The sequence below is a fragment of the Ptychodera flava genome, assembly GCF_041260155.1.
Source record: "Ptychodera flava strain L36383 chromosome 23 unlocalized genomic scaffold, AS_Pfla_20210202 Scaffold_24__1_contigs__length_23054250_pilon, whole genome shotgun sequence".
NCBI lineage: Eukaryota > Metazoa > Hemichordata > Enteropneusta > Ptychoderidae > Ptychodera > Ptychodera flava.
The window spans coordinates 8530081-8549139 of NW_027248278.1; the positions used below are offsets into that span (position 1 = coordinate 8530081).

Here is a 19059-nt window from a genome sequence, read left to right on the forward strand (position 1 = left end):
AATAAAGGGAATTCTATATGTTAGACTATCAGTAGCTTTTGTGAATTTGCTGCACATTATTTTGATTGGGGGGGGGGGGGGTGGAATGGATAAGTTATAACGGCGATGATTTCCATACATCGATGGCGGCTGTGACTGCTGGATGAGTACATCTCTGCCGGAACACTTTGCCTGAGAAATGATGTTGAACCATGTACAATTCTACATGTACAATTCTGCATTGTTCTCACCGGAAAAATTCCATCAAATCTTTGGACAGATGTTTTGGATTTCTGTTATTAAACCATATTGCCTTTATGTCACTACGTCAATCCTTGGTGATGGATTCAGTGATAGAATGCTGTAACTTTCATGTTTATTTGCAACGGCCATATTGGAGTTGCCATATCCGAGTTGCAACTCAAACATTTAGTTGTTCAAATCTACGTTGTGTGTACATGGCCAATGTTTTAAAAACATTCTGTGGTCACACATATAATGTAAGTTGCATTTATTTTTAAAACTATGTTATCTAGAAATGCAAGAAGATACAGCAAGGCCTAGAAAAATACTGTGATTCCGGTAGGTCTGATAACTTTTTATTTTTCTGTGAGACCAATCAAAAATGAGCATCATTTCGAAAGTCAAGCGTGATTTTAGAAAATGCTGCCAAAAAGTTGGGTTATCGGGATACAGGAAAGACATACTATATATTATTGCCTGAATACATGGGTTAATGTGCCCAAGAGCAGGTGATAATTTGCCCGATGCAAGGAGGGCAAATTGTCTCCTGCTGCGAGGGCACATAAACCCATGTATTCAGGCAATAATATCTTTACTACATGCCTCTTCACAGTTAATGCTATATAACATTTAGTTACATGCAGGGCATTTTCAAACAATTTTACCATTATTGACCAGCATCAAACAGACTTTAACGAAAGTCAAAATAGCAGTGTGCGCATAGATATTTTACATCAAGCATTAAGCGTCTACTTTGACATCGAAAACGTCTAAGGGCTTCACTGGACCATGGAAACCAGTCAGTACATCATTCACCAGCCCACTAACTCCCCGGATGTTCCTATTCAAATCAATGCACTGATTTGCATTCACATTGAGGCATGTAATAAATGTTTTATTTGGCCTAATGGGGCTTTAATCGACATTATATTACCATGCCCTGTCCATATCGTTTTAATTGGTCGAGCTGAACCACGCGACAACCCACAGATACACAGTTATGATTTGTTTTCATGCCTGTGAATATGAATAATATCATAAACATTGTAACTTTACGGTTAAAACGAATATTGTGATTTGTACAAAGATAATAATCAACCACAAAATAAAATGGAGCGTTTGTTGGCCAAGTTTAGACGCTTTTTTCAAAAAAATCTCCGGATTTGCAAAATTTTTGCAGCACACGCACTACTCACTGACAGGTTCTGGGGCCCCGTTGTCATTCAAACAGGAAATTTTCGTAAATTTTGACGTTTCTGGGGGGGTTCTTTGATAATATAATTGAAATAACAGACTCCGCGCTGACCATTCATGTTTATTTATGGGCGTGGGTGAGAGGAAAGCCAAATTAACAGGCTCGGCAAGCCTCGCCCGTTAATTTTTGGCTTTCCTCTCGCCCTTGCCCATAAATAAACGTTCATGGTCAGCGCGTCGCCCTTTATTTCTATAATCAATAATCCATGTACACGCACACACTCACATGTTTACTTCACACAATGTAGACAACACCAATAATTCAAAAAGAGCTCTCCCTCTTTAATTCAAAAATACAAACATCTCGAGAAAAACAACAAGGCAATATTTTCTTTTTCAAAAATATGTAAACATTGCAGCAACATTAATCCATTATTGGTATCAGATAATAAACTTGATAGATAGCACCAGTTTAAGAAAACTTTAATTCTGATAGTGGTGCAGGAAAAACAAATTTTGTGCACATTATTTTGTCAATAAATGTAGAATGCATCTCGGAGACACATATTACACAGGGATTATTGCCATTTTGGATTACAAATATTGGATAATCTTGGGTAATTTATTTCTCTAGTATCAAAATTTGCACAGTGACCCATGTTTTTGATGGGTGAAAGTTTCATTGAGGAAAGAATGAGAAAACATTTTGATCTTTTACTCAAGTTCAGTTTGGGGCCAAACTAAAGCTCTCTGATGATTGTAGCAGTCCCAGGTGAAATGGCAGAAATGTAAAGTTCATTTTAGAATCTTTTGCCGATCTAACAGCAATTTGCTGCAACTTCTGTAATACCTGATATCTAATTTATCTCACATCATATCTGAATTCATTGTTTGTCAGACTTATGAAAGCATTTCAATCTGTACTTGATATCAAAACATGGAATCCTTCTCTATATAAACAGTTTCTCCTGTAACTTTGGAAGAACTGTATAGTTTTTTCAAATGCACTGTGGGGGAGTGACACAAAATACATATGAATGAAGGAATGAACGATCATGCAGGGGGGGCATCCTCCACCTTGCCATGGTGTGAGACGCAATGCTGGTTGCTCTCTGTCACACCCGGTATGTCATTATTGGACATTTTGAAGTGGTATTCATTGAAGATAACTCTAAGATAAACTTTGAACAATTGATTGTTGAACAACGCATATTTACAATGGATATTATTGAACAACAGATATTTACAATTCTTGTAAGATGTTTTCATATTGAACTTGAGATAACAAGTAAAACCTGTGCGCCGTAAAAGGCAATGCTGATCGTCAGACTGCATGACAGGAAAAAGATCATAACATGATATCAGTCACTAGCTCTGATAACCTCCTGGTGTGCTTGACCTCCTGGTGCAGAAGCTGTCGAAGCAGTGGGGAGAACTTGTCATTCAGGTTCTTTGGCGTCAAAGGTCAAACTCACACTGTTTATGCAGAAACGGAGACCAGTTGGCGGCGGGCCGTCATTAAAAACGTGACCGAGATGAGAGTCACACTGAAAGTGGAATGTAAAATAGACCATTATTGGTAACAAACATGAAAAAAATTAATTACTTTTGCCTTCAGAATCAAATGCTCGCATTCTCATACTCCTTCAGAATGACAGATGCACAAGGAAAATATAAAAATTCTTAAGATTTTTTCTTATGGCTAAATCATCCTAATCCACGACTCCACAAATAGACCCCTTAACTTAACGTCCCTAATCCATAACTTCACAAATAGAACCCCCTAACTATTAATGTCCCTAATCCATGACTCCACAAATACATCCCCTAACTTAATGTCCAAAATCCATGTTTCCACAAATAGACCCCCTCACTTAATGTCCCTAATGCATGACTCCACAAAATAGATCCCCTAACTTAATGTCCAAAATCCACGACTCCACAAATAGAACCCCGCTAACTCAATGTCCTCACGCTTGACTATGCAATTGATGGTATTTGATAACTGCTTCCTGCTTGGGTTGTAGATTCAAACCCTTGTCGGCCTGTATATTCCTAAAGATAAAGAGCAATCTTTGAATTCACCAAATGGTTTGGCCAAAAGCCACTGTTACCAGTGGTGATTTGGGACAGACCAGTGGAAATAGGAATGAACAGTTTAACAAACACAAAAATGCTGTATGTAACACTTTCACACAATATATACAGCATTCATCAAAAGCTGATCCAGTGATATCATGCGTACAATAATATGCTGAACCAGTGTGCCCTCTAAGCGAAGGTGAAAAAAAAATTTTCGAGTCAAACTGAAGAACACTTGACTTGCTGTGCGTCACCGCATGCACGAAAATGGTTATACCTTAAAGTCAGCAGTTGTAAGTATAGCGCCCTCTATGGTAGTGTGTCTTTCTTGGTTTCTAGTACTCTTGTGTGAGTCAGTGCGAAGACAATGAAAGCGACTATGGCTGCCTCCTTCCCCATCGATTGATCGGCAAGATATGTGTACTATCGGCACACAGTATCAATGCAGAGACTTATAGAATGACATATTCAGATATTTTTTTGCCAAAAATCTACAGGGAAACATGTTATCTGTGTATATTATGGATCTGCTGAGCATTTTTAGTCATTGGCAGACTTTATACAGCTGCGTCAGTGACACGTCAGATTACTTGTAATTTCAGTGCATCATGTAGGTTTTTCCTGCGTCAAGTTGCACCGAATTGAACTAAGGAGTGGACTATTCCAAATGAAAGTAATTAAACAAGAAACTAAGTCACAATTCTAACTAGGTGATTGACAGCACAGAAAGAAATTCCCTGTACAATCATGAATACTAGTGCTTGATGTAACATTCAAGGACCAATAGCTTTAACTTTTGAAGATCTATTTTTGCTACACTTGTTTTTAATGTCACCCATACTTGCTTTCTGTTCTGTTCCCCATACATGTTGATATACACACAATTCTCTTTGTCAACTCAGCCTGTACCATGTACAGACTGCATGTTTACTGTTGACAATTGAATTCTGGTCTGGACTAGAATTCAAATGTACCGGTACTGTGAATAACAGTGCATGGTAAACAAAAAGACACTGTGTTGACAAGCTTAGCAGAAACAGCAAGAAACTGCAATTGACTCATGAACCAAGACGATAAAATTGTCAAAAGTTACAGCCACTGGCCTTTGGCATCTTCTTTTGATACTCTTTTCAATACAGTGTGTGTTATTATGGGTGTGCGTACATTTTTATCAGATCAGTTTTGTGGAGGGACTATGGTTTGAGGATACAAGCTGTACATATTATGTGAGGGTGTTTATGTGCAGGTCCACAAACACAATTGATAAGAATGGCCTTTGGGCCAAACAGTTGAGGTGAGGGAGTTGAAAGACTGCCCTCTATTGACATAAATGGATATTTACATGTTTACAGAGGACTTCTGTTCTCCTCATTCCGTGTGAGTTGTCCGATCGCCTCATGATGTTAGAGTCTGATTCATCTAAGCCTTTGGAACCAATGGCTGAATAGAAGGAAGGCCAACCGCATCCGGAATCATACTTGGTCTCTGAGCTGCAAAGAGTTGAAATATTCATACATTAAATTCTCACACTTTTCTATAGGGCACATTTCATACGATAACAATAAGTACACTTTTATACACAACACATACCAGTTGTCCAGTGTTCCGCACAGCCTTGCAGGGGTATAAAATTTACATAACAATATCTAATATGCATACGCCTTTGTTTTAAATATTCTTTTGTTCAGTTATTAACAGTAAATGCTACAGAATGTTTAATCTTGTCTGGCTGCAAGCAGAGATGAGGATGAACGCAGTTGACAAGTATTTCAGCATGTTTCAAAAAGTCAAACAACACTAACCACTTTTCAAATCAAATAACATGCCTGAAAAAGCTCCAAAAAGCAACTTTGTCCCTACTAAACTCTCACCTGAATAACTCAGTGCCACAGCAAACACACTTGTAAATACCTTCTTCATCATTGCTGTAGTATTCTCCACTGAAAGGCTGAAAGAAAGGTCAAAGGTCAGCAGTGTACAGTCAGGTATTCATGAATTTGAAGAATGCACACAACTGTATTTTCCTATACATGTTGATTTATCATGTATGTCTTGCATCTGAAAGTAATTATGACAGAAGCCCATGGCCAAGACAGTACAAGTGAGTCGTACACTGTTCTGAATTGGCAGTGTACAATGTATGTGCTGTTTACTTGTTTACCGGTCAAGGCTAGCATACAGGCAAAACAGTCTCATTCTAGCCTTTCACAGAAATCACCATGGGAACGAATACCACAAAACAACTTATGCTTTCATGAAAATCTCATGAAATAGTACACTTTGTCATAGCTGTCATCTGTGTTACCTTCCATGCCAAAAAAGTTATTATTCACGGGACAAATTTTGCTAACAAACGAAAATAGTCCTGGTTACCTGTGCACATTACGGTGGTTGGAAAGGCTAGAGTTTCAGTTATAAATTTCAACAAAACTATTAAAATATAAAAGAAGTCAACATTCTCTGTGGAATAAAAAAAACTAGACATTTGGGCACAAAGGCATTGCAGAGTTATAGCCTGTTAAAACTTCTGAAAAACTGACCAAATAAGAAGTTGGGGAGTCCTTAGTGTATTAACTATGGTAGAGGTCCCCTAGCTTTTAATAAAATGTTTGAAAAGGGAAAGTCATTATTTGCTGTTTTTCAGGAAAGTTTGACAAGGCGGTGCTGGCATTCAGAGTGAGTGACTGCTATTGTAAATGCATTTTTAGATTCTTTGAGTGTCAGGTGTCAAAAGTGAGATTAACCAAAAAAACTGCTCTACGACTTCAAAAGAGGGGTGCAAATATGGCTTGTTTTCAACATTTTTGACAGAATAACAGTTTTCCTACATAATTGTATACCAATTTAATCCAACTTTGAAATGAGATATGGACATGGAATTTTTACAGCCTATTAACAAGGTTACAGATAAGATTTGTACGACACAATTTTCCTGTATTTGAAGTACTTTTTGAAAAATCACATTTTGAAATTTGAATGAATTTTTTATAATTTTTTGATATATAACCCATGTAAAATCATAAAAACAAATTTATTTACAAATCCTGCCGTACAAATCTTACAATAAATAGTGTCAACATATTTATAACTAATTTGGTAATATTAATACTATCCAATTATTATTAAATTCAAATATGTAAAAAAAATATGAAAAATTAAATTTTAATATTTACTGGTGTCATATTTCAAAATCATGGCTGCAAATATACAATTTTTATATTCTTTGGAGAAAATATTAACTAAGGGAGTTATACTGAAAATTTGAACTAAATATCTTGATTCTAACACTTGAAACTTGACATTAACTCTGAGAAAAGAATTGGTGCAAAAATAGCCTTTCCAGCCACCTTAATATAAGATTATGGCATAAGGGTTTTCCGTATTTGCACTGTGGTGTGAACATCTTTAGTCTATCCTGTAACTCATGTACAGTGCAAGTAAACTGTAGTACATATGTATTTGCACTGTTTATCAAGGGCCACATCACTGTCTTTGTACGGTACATGAACCCACTACTGTGGCAGCCACATTCTAGGCATACCGCTGCAAATAGATTTCTATTCATGCAGCATTCCTAAAGTCTTAACTTTTGATGTCTGACTTGGTATTTTATCCACTGGGTTTGAAATCTGAATTAAGTTTGACTCCCTCACCGTGAATTTTGTACAACACCAACCTCAAAAAACATGGAGAGAGATGAAGTTTACAAAATTCAGGGTTGTTTTCCAAGATTTGCCCGAAAATCTGTGCAAAATTTATGCCAGTACTTTGATAGCTATAATGATTTGCCTTTGGGGACATGCAGGTAGGGCGATGATCAGAACTCTCTCTCAGTCAAACTCGACAGCTTACGTACCGGTACATGTACGTCTTAAGGGGCCACATAGCACCAGAAGTGGAAGATTAAAGATACTATAACTCTCAATCTCATTCAATGCTGGTTGCACAAATGAAAGGCACTGACATGTGATTTACTTTTTCATAAAGGCTGGAGAACACATGTATAGCGGTATTCAAGATTAGGGAAAATTAATATTTCATCCGTCCATCTCAACTCTTACAGGAGGTCAAACTTGACAGTGGAAAAATTATGATTGGCAACATGAAAGACTTCAGGTAGAATATACCTTAGGCACAGGTATTCAGACTTTCAAATTTTTACTTATTCTTATCTTGTCTACACCATATGGGAGGTTTTGAGTGCAAAATCTGTTCATAATCTTACTTTTTTGAAAATCGAAAATTTAATATTTCCTCAGAGAGTAACTTAACATTAGAGTAGAGTCCCTTAAACTGCTCAACAATGAATGTTGTGAGACTGCTGCAGAATGTATTGCACACAGGGTGCTTCCGTATGGAAGTTCTATCGTTCTTGATGGTAGATGTATGATAACAATTTGACTTACAATACAGACTTGGAAGAAACAAAATGTATTGGTTTTCAAGAACAAAAATATCAAAATGATCATCAAAACTCAAACTTAATCAGTCTTTTAAAAAAAAATTCAGCAGTGTGCCTGTAGACCAGTGATGCAGCGTGCAGCAAGGCAATGCTGCATGAAAATTACAGCAGACGCAGCGGTAAAACATCTGAAAACGAACAAATGTTCTGTGGATTCATAATCAACATTGAAAATATTTTCAATGAGTTTCTGATCAAAAAAATAAATGAATATGCCATTGTTAAAGGGCCAGTAATGCTAACTTTTGATGGTTTTTCATTATTTTCTTTGTACATCGATTGCAGCTTCTAATTTTACTCCTCAAAGAATGTTGAAACACTATTTAGTTTGTTAATTTAGGGTCTATATGTGTAAAATGCACTGTTATTGTTTGTATTTGAATTCTATTTCGGACCAGAAGTCATTGATAACAATGCCGTTTGCACACCTATGGGCTGAGTTGACAAGCTGAACACTGTGTGTATTGACATGTTTTGGGCAGTAGGACAGGGAATTACAGTTGACATTCAAAACAAAAATTTAGAAAAAATTGTCAAAAGTCAGCATTACAGGCAAAGTGTTCACGCTGACGACAAGCTTGTCTCGTTGTTCAATTTATCTGTCAGTACATAGCATCCGTTGTTTTGATTATATCCTTGCACCCCTCACAGATGACCCTGACCCCAGCTCTATCGGTATGCTACAGCACCGCTGGCATATCCTACGTGCACATTGAAAAGAAAGGCATGCAATGATAGATGGTGCTATACCTACAACAGGCAATATGGCTGCCTGGCCTGTTATAATGAAGTAATGACTTGACAACATTGAGCACTGACGACAGACTTACAGAACTGCATATAAGTTTATAGCGGGCTGAACTGCCATTGTACCAGTACAGTGCATCAGATAACATGTACATGAAGTACATTATATCAATGTGAAATAATATTTTTCAGAGCTAGTTCACCATCATTCATTCTCTGTGTATACTGCAGTCTTCTTGACTGTGTAACAAATACAGTACACAGTTATTCTACATGTTGGTTCTTTGCGTCATGGGAATTCTTTTCCAATCCAAACATTATCAAACTGGATCTCAAGCGATCTCGCGATGAAAAATTTTCTTCTGAACCCCCAAATTTTAAAGTGCCGCATGGTGCTTTCCGCCATGCAAGGATGTGACTAGAAAAAAGTTCAAATTTCTTTTTGACTCACAAAACAACTTTTTTGCCTTGCAAAAGAGGGTGCAGCATGGCAGCTGTATCAACCACCAAACAAACCATAGAATTTTCCACAAATGAAGACATACACTCACCTCTTCTGTACCCTTTTCCCGGCATACGTAGTATTGCTCTGGGGTAAGCTTCTTTTCCCATTCAGAATTGGGCACATCATTGTATGGACTACTTAAAACCCCTAAAAAATAAATTAATGAAAATTTTAGATCTGTCTGTGAAAATAGTTTCATTTCCAGATTACAAGTTGAGAGAAAGCTGACAAAGACGCGAGTCAGCTCAGACTTGCACTTTTAGGATCCCAAAGACACACAGAAGAAACGATTCACTAGTTATCATCTCTCATTATGTGCCTTGGGGACAGCTAGGCTCTCTATCTATTTCAGTACTTTTCTGGCATACCACTTATGAGGGTTCATTTTAAAACTCTTGGTGTAAGAAGGATTTTAACAGTCTTTTAAGTTTTTTTAATATTCAGTTAACACAGTGATGGTGGCCATTTTTAACTTCAATACCCGTAAATATCTTGTTTCTTTAGTACTGAACTTTGTATGGTGACCCCTGATTTTTTATTCTTGATTTGGTCAGATTATGGTTGAAATTTTCATTGAGGAATGTTTGAGCAAATGTTTAAGAATTTCACTTATAGGCTGCTTACTACCCTAAGTCTGGGGTTGTAAATGGGTCAAATGCACCAGTTTTAAGGATATTTGAGACTAATTACTGATCAGAACGTTGATGTAACGTGTTTCTAAAAGTAAGATCATTTACATGTACTGTAACATACATGTACTAGGAGCAGACATAACAAAGCCATTTGCAATCAGTGTCATTTCAATTAAAGGCCTGTGTCAGCGTCAGATTGTCCACCAGGTGATTCTACTTATTAGATTACAATTTCAATGGAAAACAAAAGCTATGACACTCCATAATCTTATTATAGACTCAAACAAACTTGATCCTGGGGATCAAGTCCCTGGCCTTTAAAGGGACATAAAGCTGTAAGGGACCGTCTCAGATTGTCGCAGAAGTTCAAAAAGCGAAATTCATTCGTTTAGGGGGGGAGGGGGTTTGACCTTCATTCAATTAGTGAACTTCACTTTCGCACTTTTATTTTGTGATCACAAGCTTCGTGGGTTTATTTTAAATTAAAGAAAAACTGCACAAATTTGTAACTGTTTCCATCTCGTTCGTGCCCTAAACACAATTTACCGATAGTAACATTGTATCCTTTATTACATGCCTCGATGTGAGTGCAAAATTGTGCATTGATTTGAATAGGAACATCCAGGGAGTTAGCGAGCCGGTGAACGATGTATTGACCGGTTTCCATGGTTACCTGGTCCAGTGAAGCTCTTTGACGTTTTCGACGTCAAGGTACACGCTTTACGCTAGATGTAAAATATCCATGCGCGCACCGCTATTTTGACTTTCGTTAAAATCCATTTGATGCTGGTCGGTAATGGTAAAATTGCTTGAGAATGCCCTACCCTAAATGTCATATTTATAGCTCAACTGTGAAGAGGCATGTAATAAAAAATTATTATTGCCTGAATACATGGGTTTACGTGCCCTCGCAGCAGGAGACAATTTGCCCTCCTGGCGTCAGGCAAATTGTCACCTGCTCTCGGGCACCTAAACCCATGTATTCAGGCAATAATATATAAAACCTTTCATTCATCAGATTATACAAAGACAAATAGTATCATTTTTAAATGTGCTATTTGTAAGCGTCTGCTCTAACCACTAGATGTCTTTATTCTCACTTGTTATGCACCTGGTCATAGTCGTTTTACAGTAATATGATTGAACATGCCTTGGCCCCCCTTGTCAAAGTTTCTTGCTTATTTACCGCCCCTACCAAGTACAAATTGCGCGTTCACAAAGACAAAGAACAGCACAAGAGATGCAAAAAGGGAAAGTAAAATGAAATGAAACTTTATGCGGTAAAATGCCCTGTTAGTACTCAAATATGATCGATTACTTTTTTTGAAATGTGGCAAGGAGAATACGTCTTTAGTAGCTAAGTAGCCATAGCAAAATGCAACATTGTACTCTCTGGCAGACATGAACATTTCGCACTTTTGAAGTTTCGTTTAGGGGGAGGGGGTTTTGATCTAAACGAAGGAATTTCGTTTCCTGAACTTCTGCGACAATCTGAGACGGTCCCTAACTTGTGGCAAGTTTTTCAATATTCAGTTTCCGTATATCGACTACCGTGTCTGACCCTAATCCGTTTGTCATGCTGAAATTTTGAGTATTCTTTTTGTCAACACAGCTTGTATGTGTGTAGTGATCACCGTTTATAGTTTACAAATGAATTCTAGTCTGGACTTGAATACAATTTTCAACAATAACAATGGATATTATACTCAAATAGGTTGTGTTGATATGCTAAATACTTGGCATTAAATTACAGTTTAGGGATTCAATGCAGAAAGTGTAGGGAAACCACAGAACAAAAGTTCTGGGGTGCAATCAGCACATTTTTGGGAGCTTGTAAAAATTGTTGTCCACGAGATGAAATATGTTCAGTGTCATCCTTTCACAACCATAACCGATGCAAAATTGTTAAAATTTCCAGTGTTACTGTAATGGGTAATTCAAACAGATTTGAATTTCTAGTAAAATTGTTCAACTGTGTATATTTTCAACCAATGCAGTACCCTGCTGTAACATGGAAACATGCCTTGCAATCCTCCAAAAGTTCAAAGATTTTTTTCATTTTTAAATTTCATTTATGAGATATTACTCTACTGCTAACAGCATATTGAAACATCCGTTATTTGATTTCAATACAGCATCGATACAGGTAAAATGCAAGTTATCGTTCACATTTGAATTAGAGTCCTAGCAGGAATTTACTCATCCACAATAACAATGCAGTCTACAATGTACAGATTGAGTTGACAGGCTGAATACTGTTTATCTCACCATGTTTTTGGGGAGTGGGACAATGTTGGCATTTAAGGTAGAACGCACCTCGGGGACAGACATTCGGACTCTCAAACTTTTACAGTTCTCTTCTGATATACCACATGTGGGGGTTCATTTTAAAGCTCTTGGTGAAAGAAAACTTTTTACCGGCTTAGTTTTTTGAAATTCGAAAATTTTTATTTTTCGCCATAGAGTTAACACAGGGATGGCGGCCATTTCGAATTTCTAATATCAGTAAATCTTGGGTTATTTGTTTCTCAACTACCAAAATTTGCACGGTGACCCCCTATTTTTATTCTTGAATTTGAAAGAGAATGATTGAAAGATTATTTGAGGAAAGTTAGAGCAAAAGTTTAAGTCTTTCACTTTCGAGGTGCATATTACCTTAAAACATAAAATGTGAAAAAATTCATTGAAAGTTAAAGTTACTCCACCTTTTAAGATACCAAAATCAAAATGAGACACGATAAATGTCACCGATGTTTTGCACCAATCTTCTCCCTAGCAATTTCTGATAGCAATGCATCTCATTTGCATAGATATACAACTGTTACGTTAAGGAATTTCTTTTGTTTTACCAAAATTAAAGAGTAATGGCCACTGTATGCTTTCAATTGCCCTAGTACGCTTTGTACCATACTTATCTTCCAAGACCAAAACAAATTGTTTCTGAGGTGAGATGCAGTAGTTATCTATTATCTATTAACCAGAACTATATACCATATGGAAAATCTGGAAAATCTGTATATATATATATATATATATATATATATATATATATATATATATATATATATATATATATATAATATATATATATATATATATATAGTGAGATGCAGTAGTTATCTATTATCTATTAACCAGAACTATATACCATATGGAAAATCTGTGTATATATAATATATATATATATATATATATATATATATATATATATATATATATATATATATATATATATATATATATATATATATATATATATATATTAAATCTATGTTCCACTCTGAGCTTGTAAATCCCAGATATTTCGAAGGGACTGTGCCCTTCTTCTTCATTGGGTCCACTCCCTGCATGACAAAAGAGAAAATATTTTCTCTCTCTCTCTCTCTCTCTCTCTCTCTCTCTCTCTCTCTTTATATATATATATATATATATATATATATATATATATATATATAATCAGCATATATTTTGCAGTGTAGTGGGTGAAGTATAAAGCATTGACACAATATCACAAGTCACCACAACCTCTGTAAATAAACTGAAAACAGTCCAATAGTAGATAGCAGACAAGGGATCTCACAGATCCCAAACACCTAGGACAGAGAAACACAATCATGGCCTTTCCTCGCACATAATTCTTGTTTCTCTACAGACCTAAGAGACGTCTTACACAGCTCAAAATTCGTTCACAATTTCTATGTAGCATGGAAGAAACAACACTTTGAGTGCTTCCTCAATGTCAGGGTTCGCGGTAGAGGTCGCCACAGTCGCAAAATGCGACTAAAACTTGTTTGTGGCGAACAAAAACCCATCGGAAATCGCCACGATCCAAAAGCGTGGCGACAGCTGATTTCTATAGTGAAATTGATAAACTAAACAGTCCAAATCTTAATGCTTTTCCACTGATATGCTAAAGACAACATAAAAAACTCTTTATTTAAAGCACTTACTTGAAATTGTAAAGGAAGACAAAATACAGAAAACAGTTACAATTACATTCTCGCGATCTCGATCATGAACTGGCATTCCGATCACGTTGATACTGAGATAGACAACATAGCCAAAAGCATTAAAACTCAGCGACGATTCCGAGCTTTTTGACACAGTATTTCATATCGCAGTATCAAATCAAACTGATTACACAATCCCTGGATCAGTGACATTTTAGTGAAATTTCCACATAATCATAACTTGAAAAAAGTAAACGTGAACAAAGACGTGTGTATGCTGTCGATCAACAGCATAGTGTGAACCGTAAACACAGGTGCTCCTTAGCTGGGTAGTCTGCTAAGTAGATCAATTTTTGGATCGATCTATTGATCCCGTAGTCGATATGCCCGCCACTGCAACCTAAATATCGACTACGGGATCAATAGATCGATCCGAAAATCAATCTACTTAGCATACTACCCAGCTAAGGAGCGCCTGTGACCGTAAACTAACTGGCATGTGCATTGACTGCACATAAAAGCAAGTCGACATTGCAATATCAAACGGTCTACATCTTGTGAAAACAACGACATAGCAGTGAAAGTTGTAATAGTCACCGGTAAAAACTCTTCACTGATGAAAGGATAATAGCGTCACACAAATGAAATTGCATATTTAGAGAAGGAAAACCAACGTCACATCGTGGCCTTGAGTGAGAATAACAATGGCGGATGTGCGGAGTGGGACTATTCTATTTAGGTAACAGGGGTACGGAGGGACACAGATTCATGAAGGTACTGGCAAACGTGCCATTTTCCTAACGATGCTGTCGCGGGAACTTCAATGTCCCATTGTTGTAACACCTTTTTAATAGTTTTTCTGATCGGAAAAGTAATTTTACTAACATCACCTTTCTGTATCTGGGTTTAACTAGGGTAGGCATGTAAAGTAAAGTGAAGTAAGCCTTTATTGAAATCCTATCCCAATTGGGGATCTTGATCATAAAGTGCAATACAGGTTTTGCAAAATCAACAACAAAAGAATATATCTAGATGAGGATGTAACATGTTCATCAATATTTTACTCTTTTTCATTTTTATTTTGGTCTGAGTTCAAACAATTTTCCCAAATCACATAATGATGATTTGTCTGTTCTTGAAAAATGTTTATAAGGTCTTGTGTGTCTCTGAATGTGTTTTTACAAATGTTTAGTTTACTTAACCCTTTCACCCCCAGTTCCCTGTATACAGGTCCAACTTTACCATAGAAAACAATGGATTTTGGACAAACCATGGTGGTGAAAGGGTTAAACATCATGTCTGCTGTCTGTGTAGCCTTTGCAGTGAAAAAATAAATGTATAATCTCATGTATCTCATATATATATATATATATATATATATATATATATATATATATATATATATATATATATATATATATATATATTTGTATACATTTATATATATATATATATATATATATATATATATATATATATATAAAATATATATATATAGATATATGTATATATATATGTATATGTATATGTGTATGCATTTATGAATGTATCACATCAAAAACTTGAAGACTGAAGCATGTTTCTACCAGCATTTAGTATGTGTGGCTAATGAAAGTTGCGTGTGGCTAATAAAATTAGGACCAAATTAGCCACACTGAGTAAGTGTGGCTACTAACTTGAAAATCCTACCGCTAACCCTGAATGTAGAGTTTTAGATGTCATGCATATGTAGGTCTGTGTTGTTAATACAGTTGATGTAAGAAAAGATCTCTTTTTTTACATCTATCATGGATGTACACAATTTTTGTATATACACGCATCTTTTGTGGAGGGACCGTGTCTAAACACAGCTGAAATACCTATTATGAGCTATACATGTATCATGTGAAGTTTCCAATCATGTATAGCTGTAGAGGACAAATAAAATATTTGAACTAGTTTATATTTCATGTTTCAGAAACACAATTGTATGATACCGGTATCAAAATTCAAATCCCTTCACAAGACTGCAGGCTATAGTTATTCTCATTAGCATACAACACAATAACGCCCCAATGAAGGAAGCATTGACAGATATCCGACGAAAACAAACATTTCGAAAGACTTACTGCTAGTAAGAAGAGTATCTGACAACGGTTAGAAAATCAATATTTCATTGTTGAAAGGTTTTCACAGAACACCCCCCCCCACCCCCCACCCCCGCCGGCAACCTTTGACCTAGGATATATTATGATGTTTTTGAGTAAAGCTTTACCCTAAAAACTAATTACATTACCAGAACTTTAAACCCCTGTAAGGTGAATTGGGTGTGCCTTCTCTGAGAAACTTCCATGTCGGCGGCTATTAATACGCCCTGTGTGGCATGGATGTACACGGTACACCTCCCACTACACTTGAGGTGTGAATGACCGCAATTTCTTTTTCGGTTTGTATTATCGGTGGTCCACGGTATAACCTGTCCTTACTTTATCGTATCCACAAATGTCCCAGCAACTGTCGGCGAGGTAGTGAGTGCAGCATGCCTGTCACTTTTGACGTCCTCACGCTGCGCATTTAGGCAAAGTTGTTAGTTTCTCCAAGGATATTCATATTTTTTACATCCATGGTTTGTCTCAGCATGGAGGTACTACCTCCATGGTTTGTCTCAGCGTCCGACCGCCGCCGCGCCGGACCGGCGACCATCGGGCTCGCAAAGTTTTTCTTCAACTTACCCGTTGGTGTGTACAAAGACCGCCATCCCTGCCTACAGCAACATGCTGGAAGCCTTCTGGAATGAATTTTCTGTGATGGGTTCGTCAGCGGCCGCGTTATTTGCAGCAATATTCGACCAGCTCTTGATGCAAGACGAAGCATTGTTGATGTTGTGACCTGTGAAGGCCCTTTAAGTCCGGAATAAAATTCGAAACTCCCTAGCTACTTTAATGTTATCAATCAGCTGAATGAGGACGTTCGTCCACAGATGCTCGAGAAAAAGGGGCTATAGGTACCAGACGATTATAATCGAAAAAAAAAATAATCTAACACAAGGAAAGACCTAACATAGATATATAGTTACCCTTAGCTTTGCGTGTACTCCGTAGAAGTTAAATGTACTTGCTCTTCCGACAAATTTGGCGGGAAAGTTGTGGGCTGTACTGTAAGGTGAGAGGGAACGTTGAAATATTATTCATTTAACCCTTTGAGCGCCAAAGTCAATTTTTGTCTTCTTTATAAAATGTGCCCAATCAATTTTTCAGATTTCTGCCAAATTTTGCTAAAAAGACTGAAGCTAATGAAATGTGATGTCCATTTGATCAAAAATTATCAAAAAAATTGTAGAACAATTAATAAATATTGGTAAAATGTTGCGCTGAAATTTTCGTGCGAAAAATTACAGAACTAAAAAAAGTGTTAATTGGCCCGACAGACGTCGATATGCCCTGTGCAAGACGTCGACTTTAGTTGGTTGTGAGAGCCAGAGAGGAATTGCAATAGAATTGCCTCAGTTACATTTGGACACATTCAGTGTTCCAGTTGATGCCAACTTATATCTGGTGTCGTCACTGTTAACTTTTATTGCACAGTCAAATCCGTTCGGCAAAATTCAAATTCACTTTTCATGTTTTCTGCCATAGTTTTTTTCCCGAGTGGTAGTAGTGTTGTTGATTTTTGTTTTCTGGGTTTTTTTTTGTTTTTTTTGGTTTGTTTGTTTGTTTTTTTGGGGGGTGGAGGGGTTAATGATTTTCTTATTTCTATGTGAAGTGTTGATTTTTAAAGGGGAAGGTTTCTTATCAGCTTGATTTATATAATATCTGGTTCTTAACAAATTGACTGACTGTGCACAATTTTGCATAGGAGAACAAAGGATTAAAACCACAAAAACAGTCGACGTCACGGTCATCAACAACAAATGCATGACTGCCATTTTTTTCTGATTGTAAATTCTGCACTCGCTGCATTTTTTTGGTGCGAACTATTACGCATGCGTTTACTATTACAGCTCTGTGTGTTCGGGGAAGCACCATGCGAGTGGTCGCCGGGACAGATCAACAGAGTAGATGTCGTTTTAGTCTTATGTGTAGAAGTTACATAATTTATCGACGATGCATAAAGGACAGCGCGCTGATTATCAAAAGGTTGCTGTGTCAAAACTACTGTACCTATATAATATATATATATATATATATATATATATATAATTTCCTACCAGGACATCTGTATACTTTTGTATATATATATATATATATATATATATATATATATATATATATATTATATATATATATATATATATATATATATATATATATGTGTGTGTGTGTGTGTGTGTGTGTGTGTGTGTGTGTGTGTGTGTGTGTATCATATGGGACAATGTGTTATTTCGATAGAAACATTTGACAGTTTCAATTCTTTAACGATAAATAGTGGGAAGCTATGTCACCTAAGCACTCTTGGAAAAGATTCAGTAATTGCAGCAGGAATTCTGTGAACCAAATGTTCACAACGTTGATTGATCACATCCGGGGCACTTATGTCGACATTTATAGACTTGGGATGGTAAATTCTTTGTGCTTACATCTGTGCGTCAAACTGTTGATAACATCCGGGGACCTTTGTGCGTCGCCCCAATTTTGCCAATGAGTTCCATGACATCGACCAATGTTTATTTTAACTCAATATTTTAGGAAGAACATTGCTAGAAATCTTTCACCGGGTGAAAAGCTTAGTGTTGAAATTGCCACGGTTACAACTTTTATGTATGATGAGCTACGTTTTATTATTTTCTTATATTGTAAGAATATAATTCTGAAAGAAGTATATTAACTTAAGGTAGTATGCGCCTCTAATGTAAAAGACTGAAATCTTTTTACTCAAACTTTCCTAAATGAAACTTTCAACTATTATCATACCAAGTCAACAATGAAAGTCAGGGGTCACCGTTCAAAGTTTGGAACTAGCAAAACAAATTACCCAACATTTTGCGATACTTAAAATTCAAAATGACCGCCAATCCTGTGTTAACTCTAGAAGGGAACATTAAATTTTGGATTTTAGAAAAAAAACTAAGACGGTGAAAGTTTTTCTTTCTCCAAGAGCTTTGAAATGAGCCCACACAAGTGGTCGTAGATAAAAAAGGGATAGAAATTTGAGAGTACGGCTGTCTATCCCCGAGGCGTGTTCTACCTTAGGAAGTGGCATTATCGAAAACTCTCTCTCATTTTCAGGGTTTATGCCGGCCTGAGACTTCTACTAGCTTCAACCACAGTTCCTCCACACAATCAGGCT

At 36.6% G+C, this 19059-nt stretch overlaps 1 protein-coding gene across 1 annotated transcript; it reads right to left on the bottom strand.

Annotated features, from left to right (window-relative positions):
- Positions 1-1737: 1737 nt before the first annotated feature.
- On the bottom strand, positions 1738-16687 carry LOC139125022 (peptide methionine sulfoxide reductase MsrB-like). Its single transcript, XM_070691135.1, has 5 exons — positions 16506-16687; positions 9259-9359; positions 5370-5446; positions 4841-4988; positions 1738-2963 (listed from the first exon to the last, which is right to left on the bottom strand). The coding sequence occupies exons 1-5, from the start codon at positions 16645-16647 to the stop codon at positions 2856-2858; spliced, it is 576 nt and encodes a 191-aa protein (XP_070547236.1). The 5' UTR covers positions 16648-16687; the 3' UTR covers positions 1738-2855.
- Between the last annotated feature and the right edge of the window lie 2372 nt (positions 16688-19059).

Excerpts from the sequence above, each read along its gene's own strand:
- LOC139125022 (XM_070691135.1), bottom strand. The coding sequence starts at position 16,647 with ATGCTTCGTCTTGCATCAAGAGCTGGTCGAATATTGCTGCAAATAACG. Across the intron at positions 9,360-16,505 it reads GTCTTTGTACACACCAACGG|GGGTTTTAAGTAGTCCATAC; the intron begins GTAAGTTGAAGA and ends TTTATTTTTTAG. Across the intron at positions 2,964-4,840 it reads CAGAAGTCCTCTGTAAACAT|TGTGACTCTCATCTCGGTCA; the intron begins GTAAATATCCAT and ends TTCCACTTTCAG.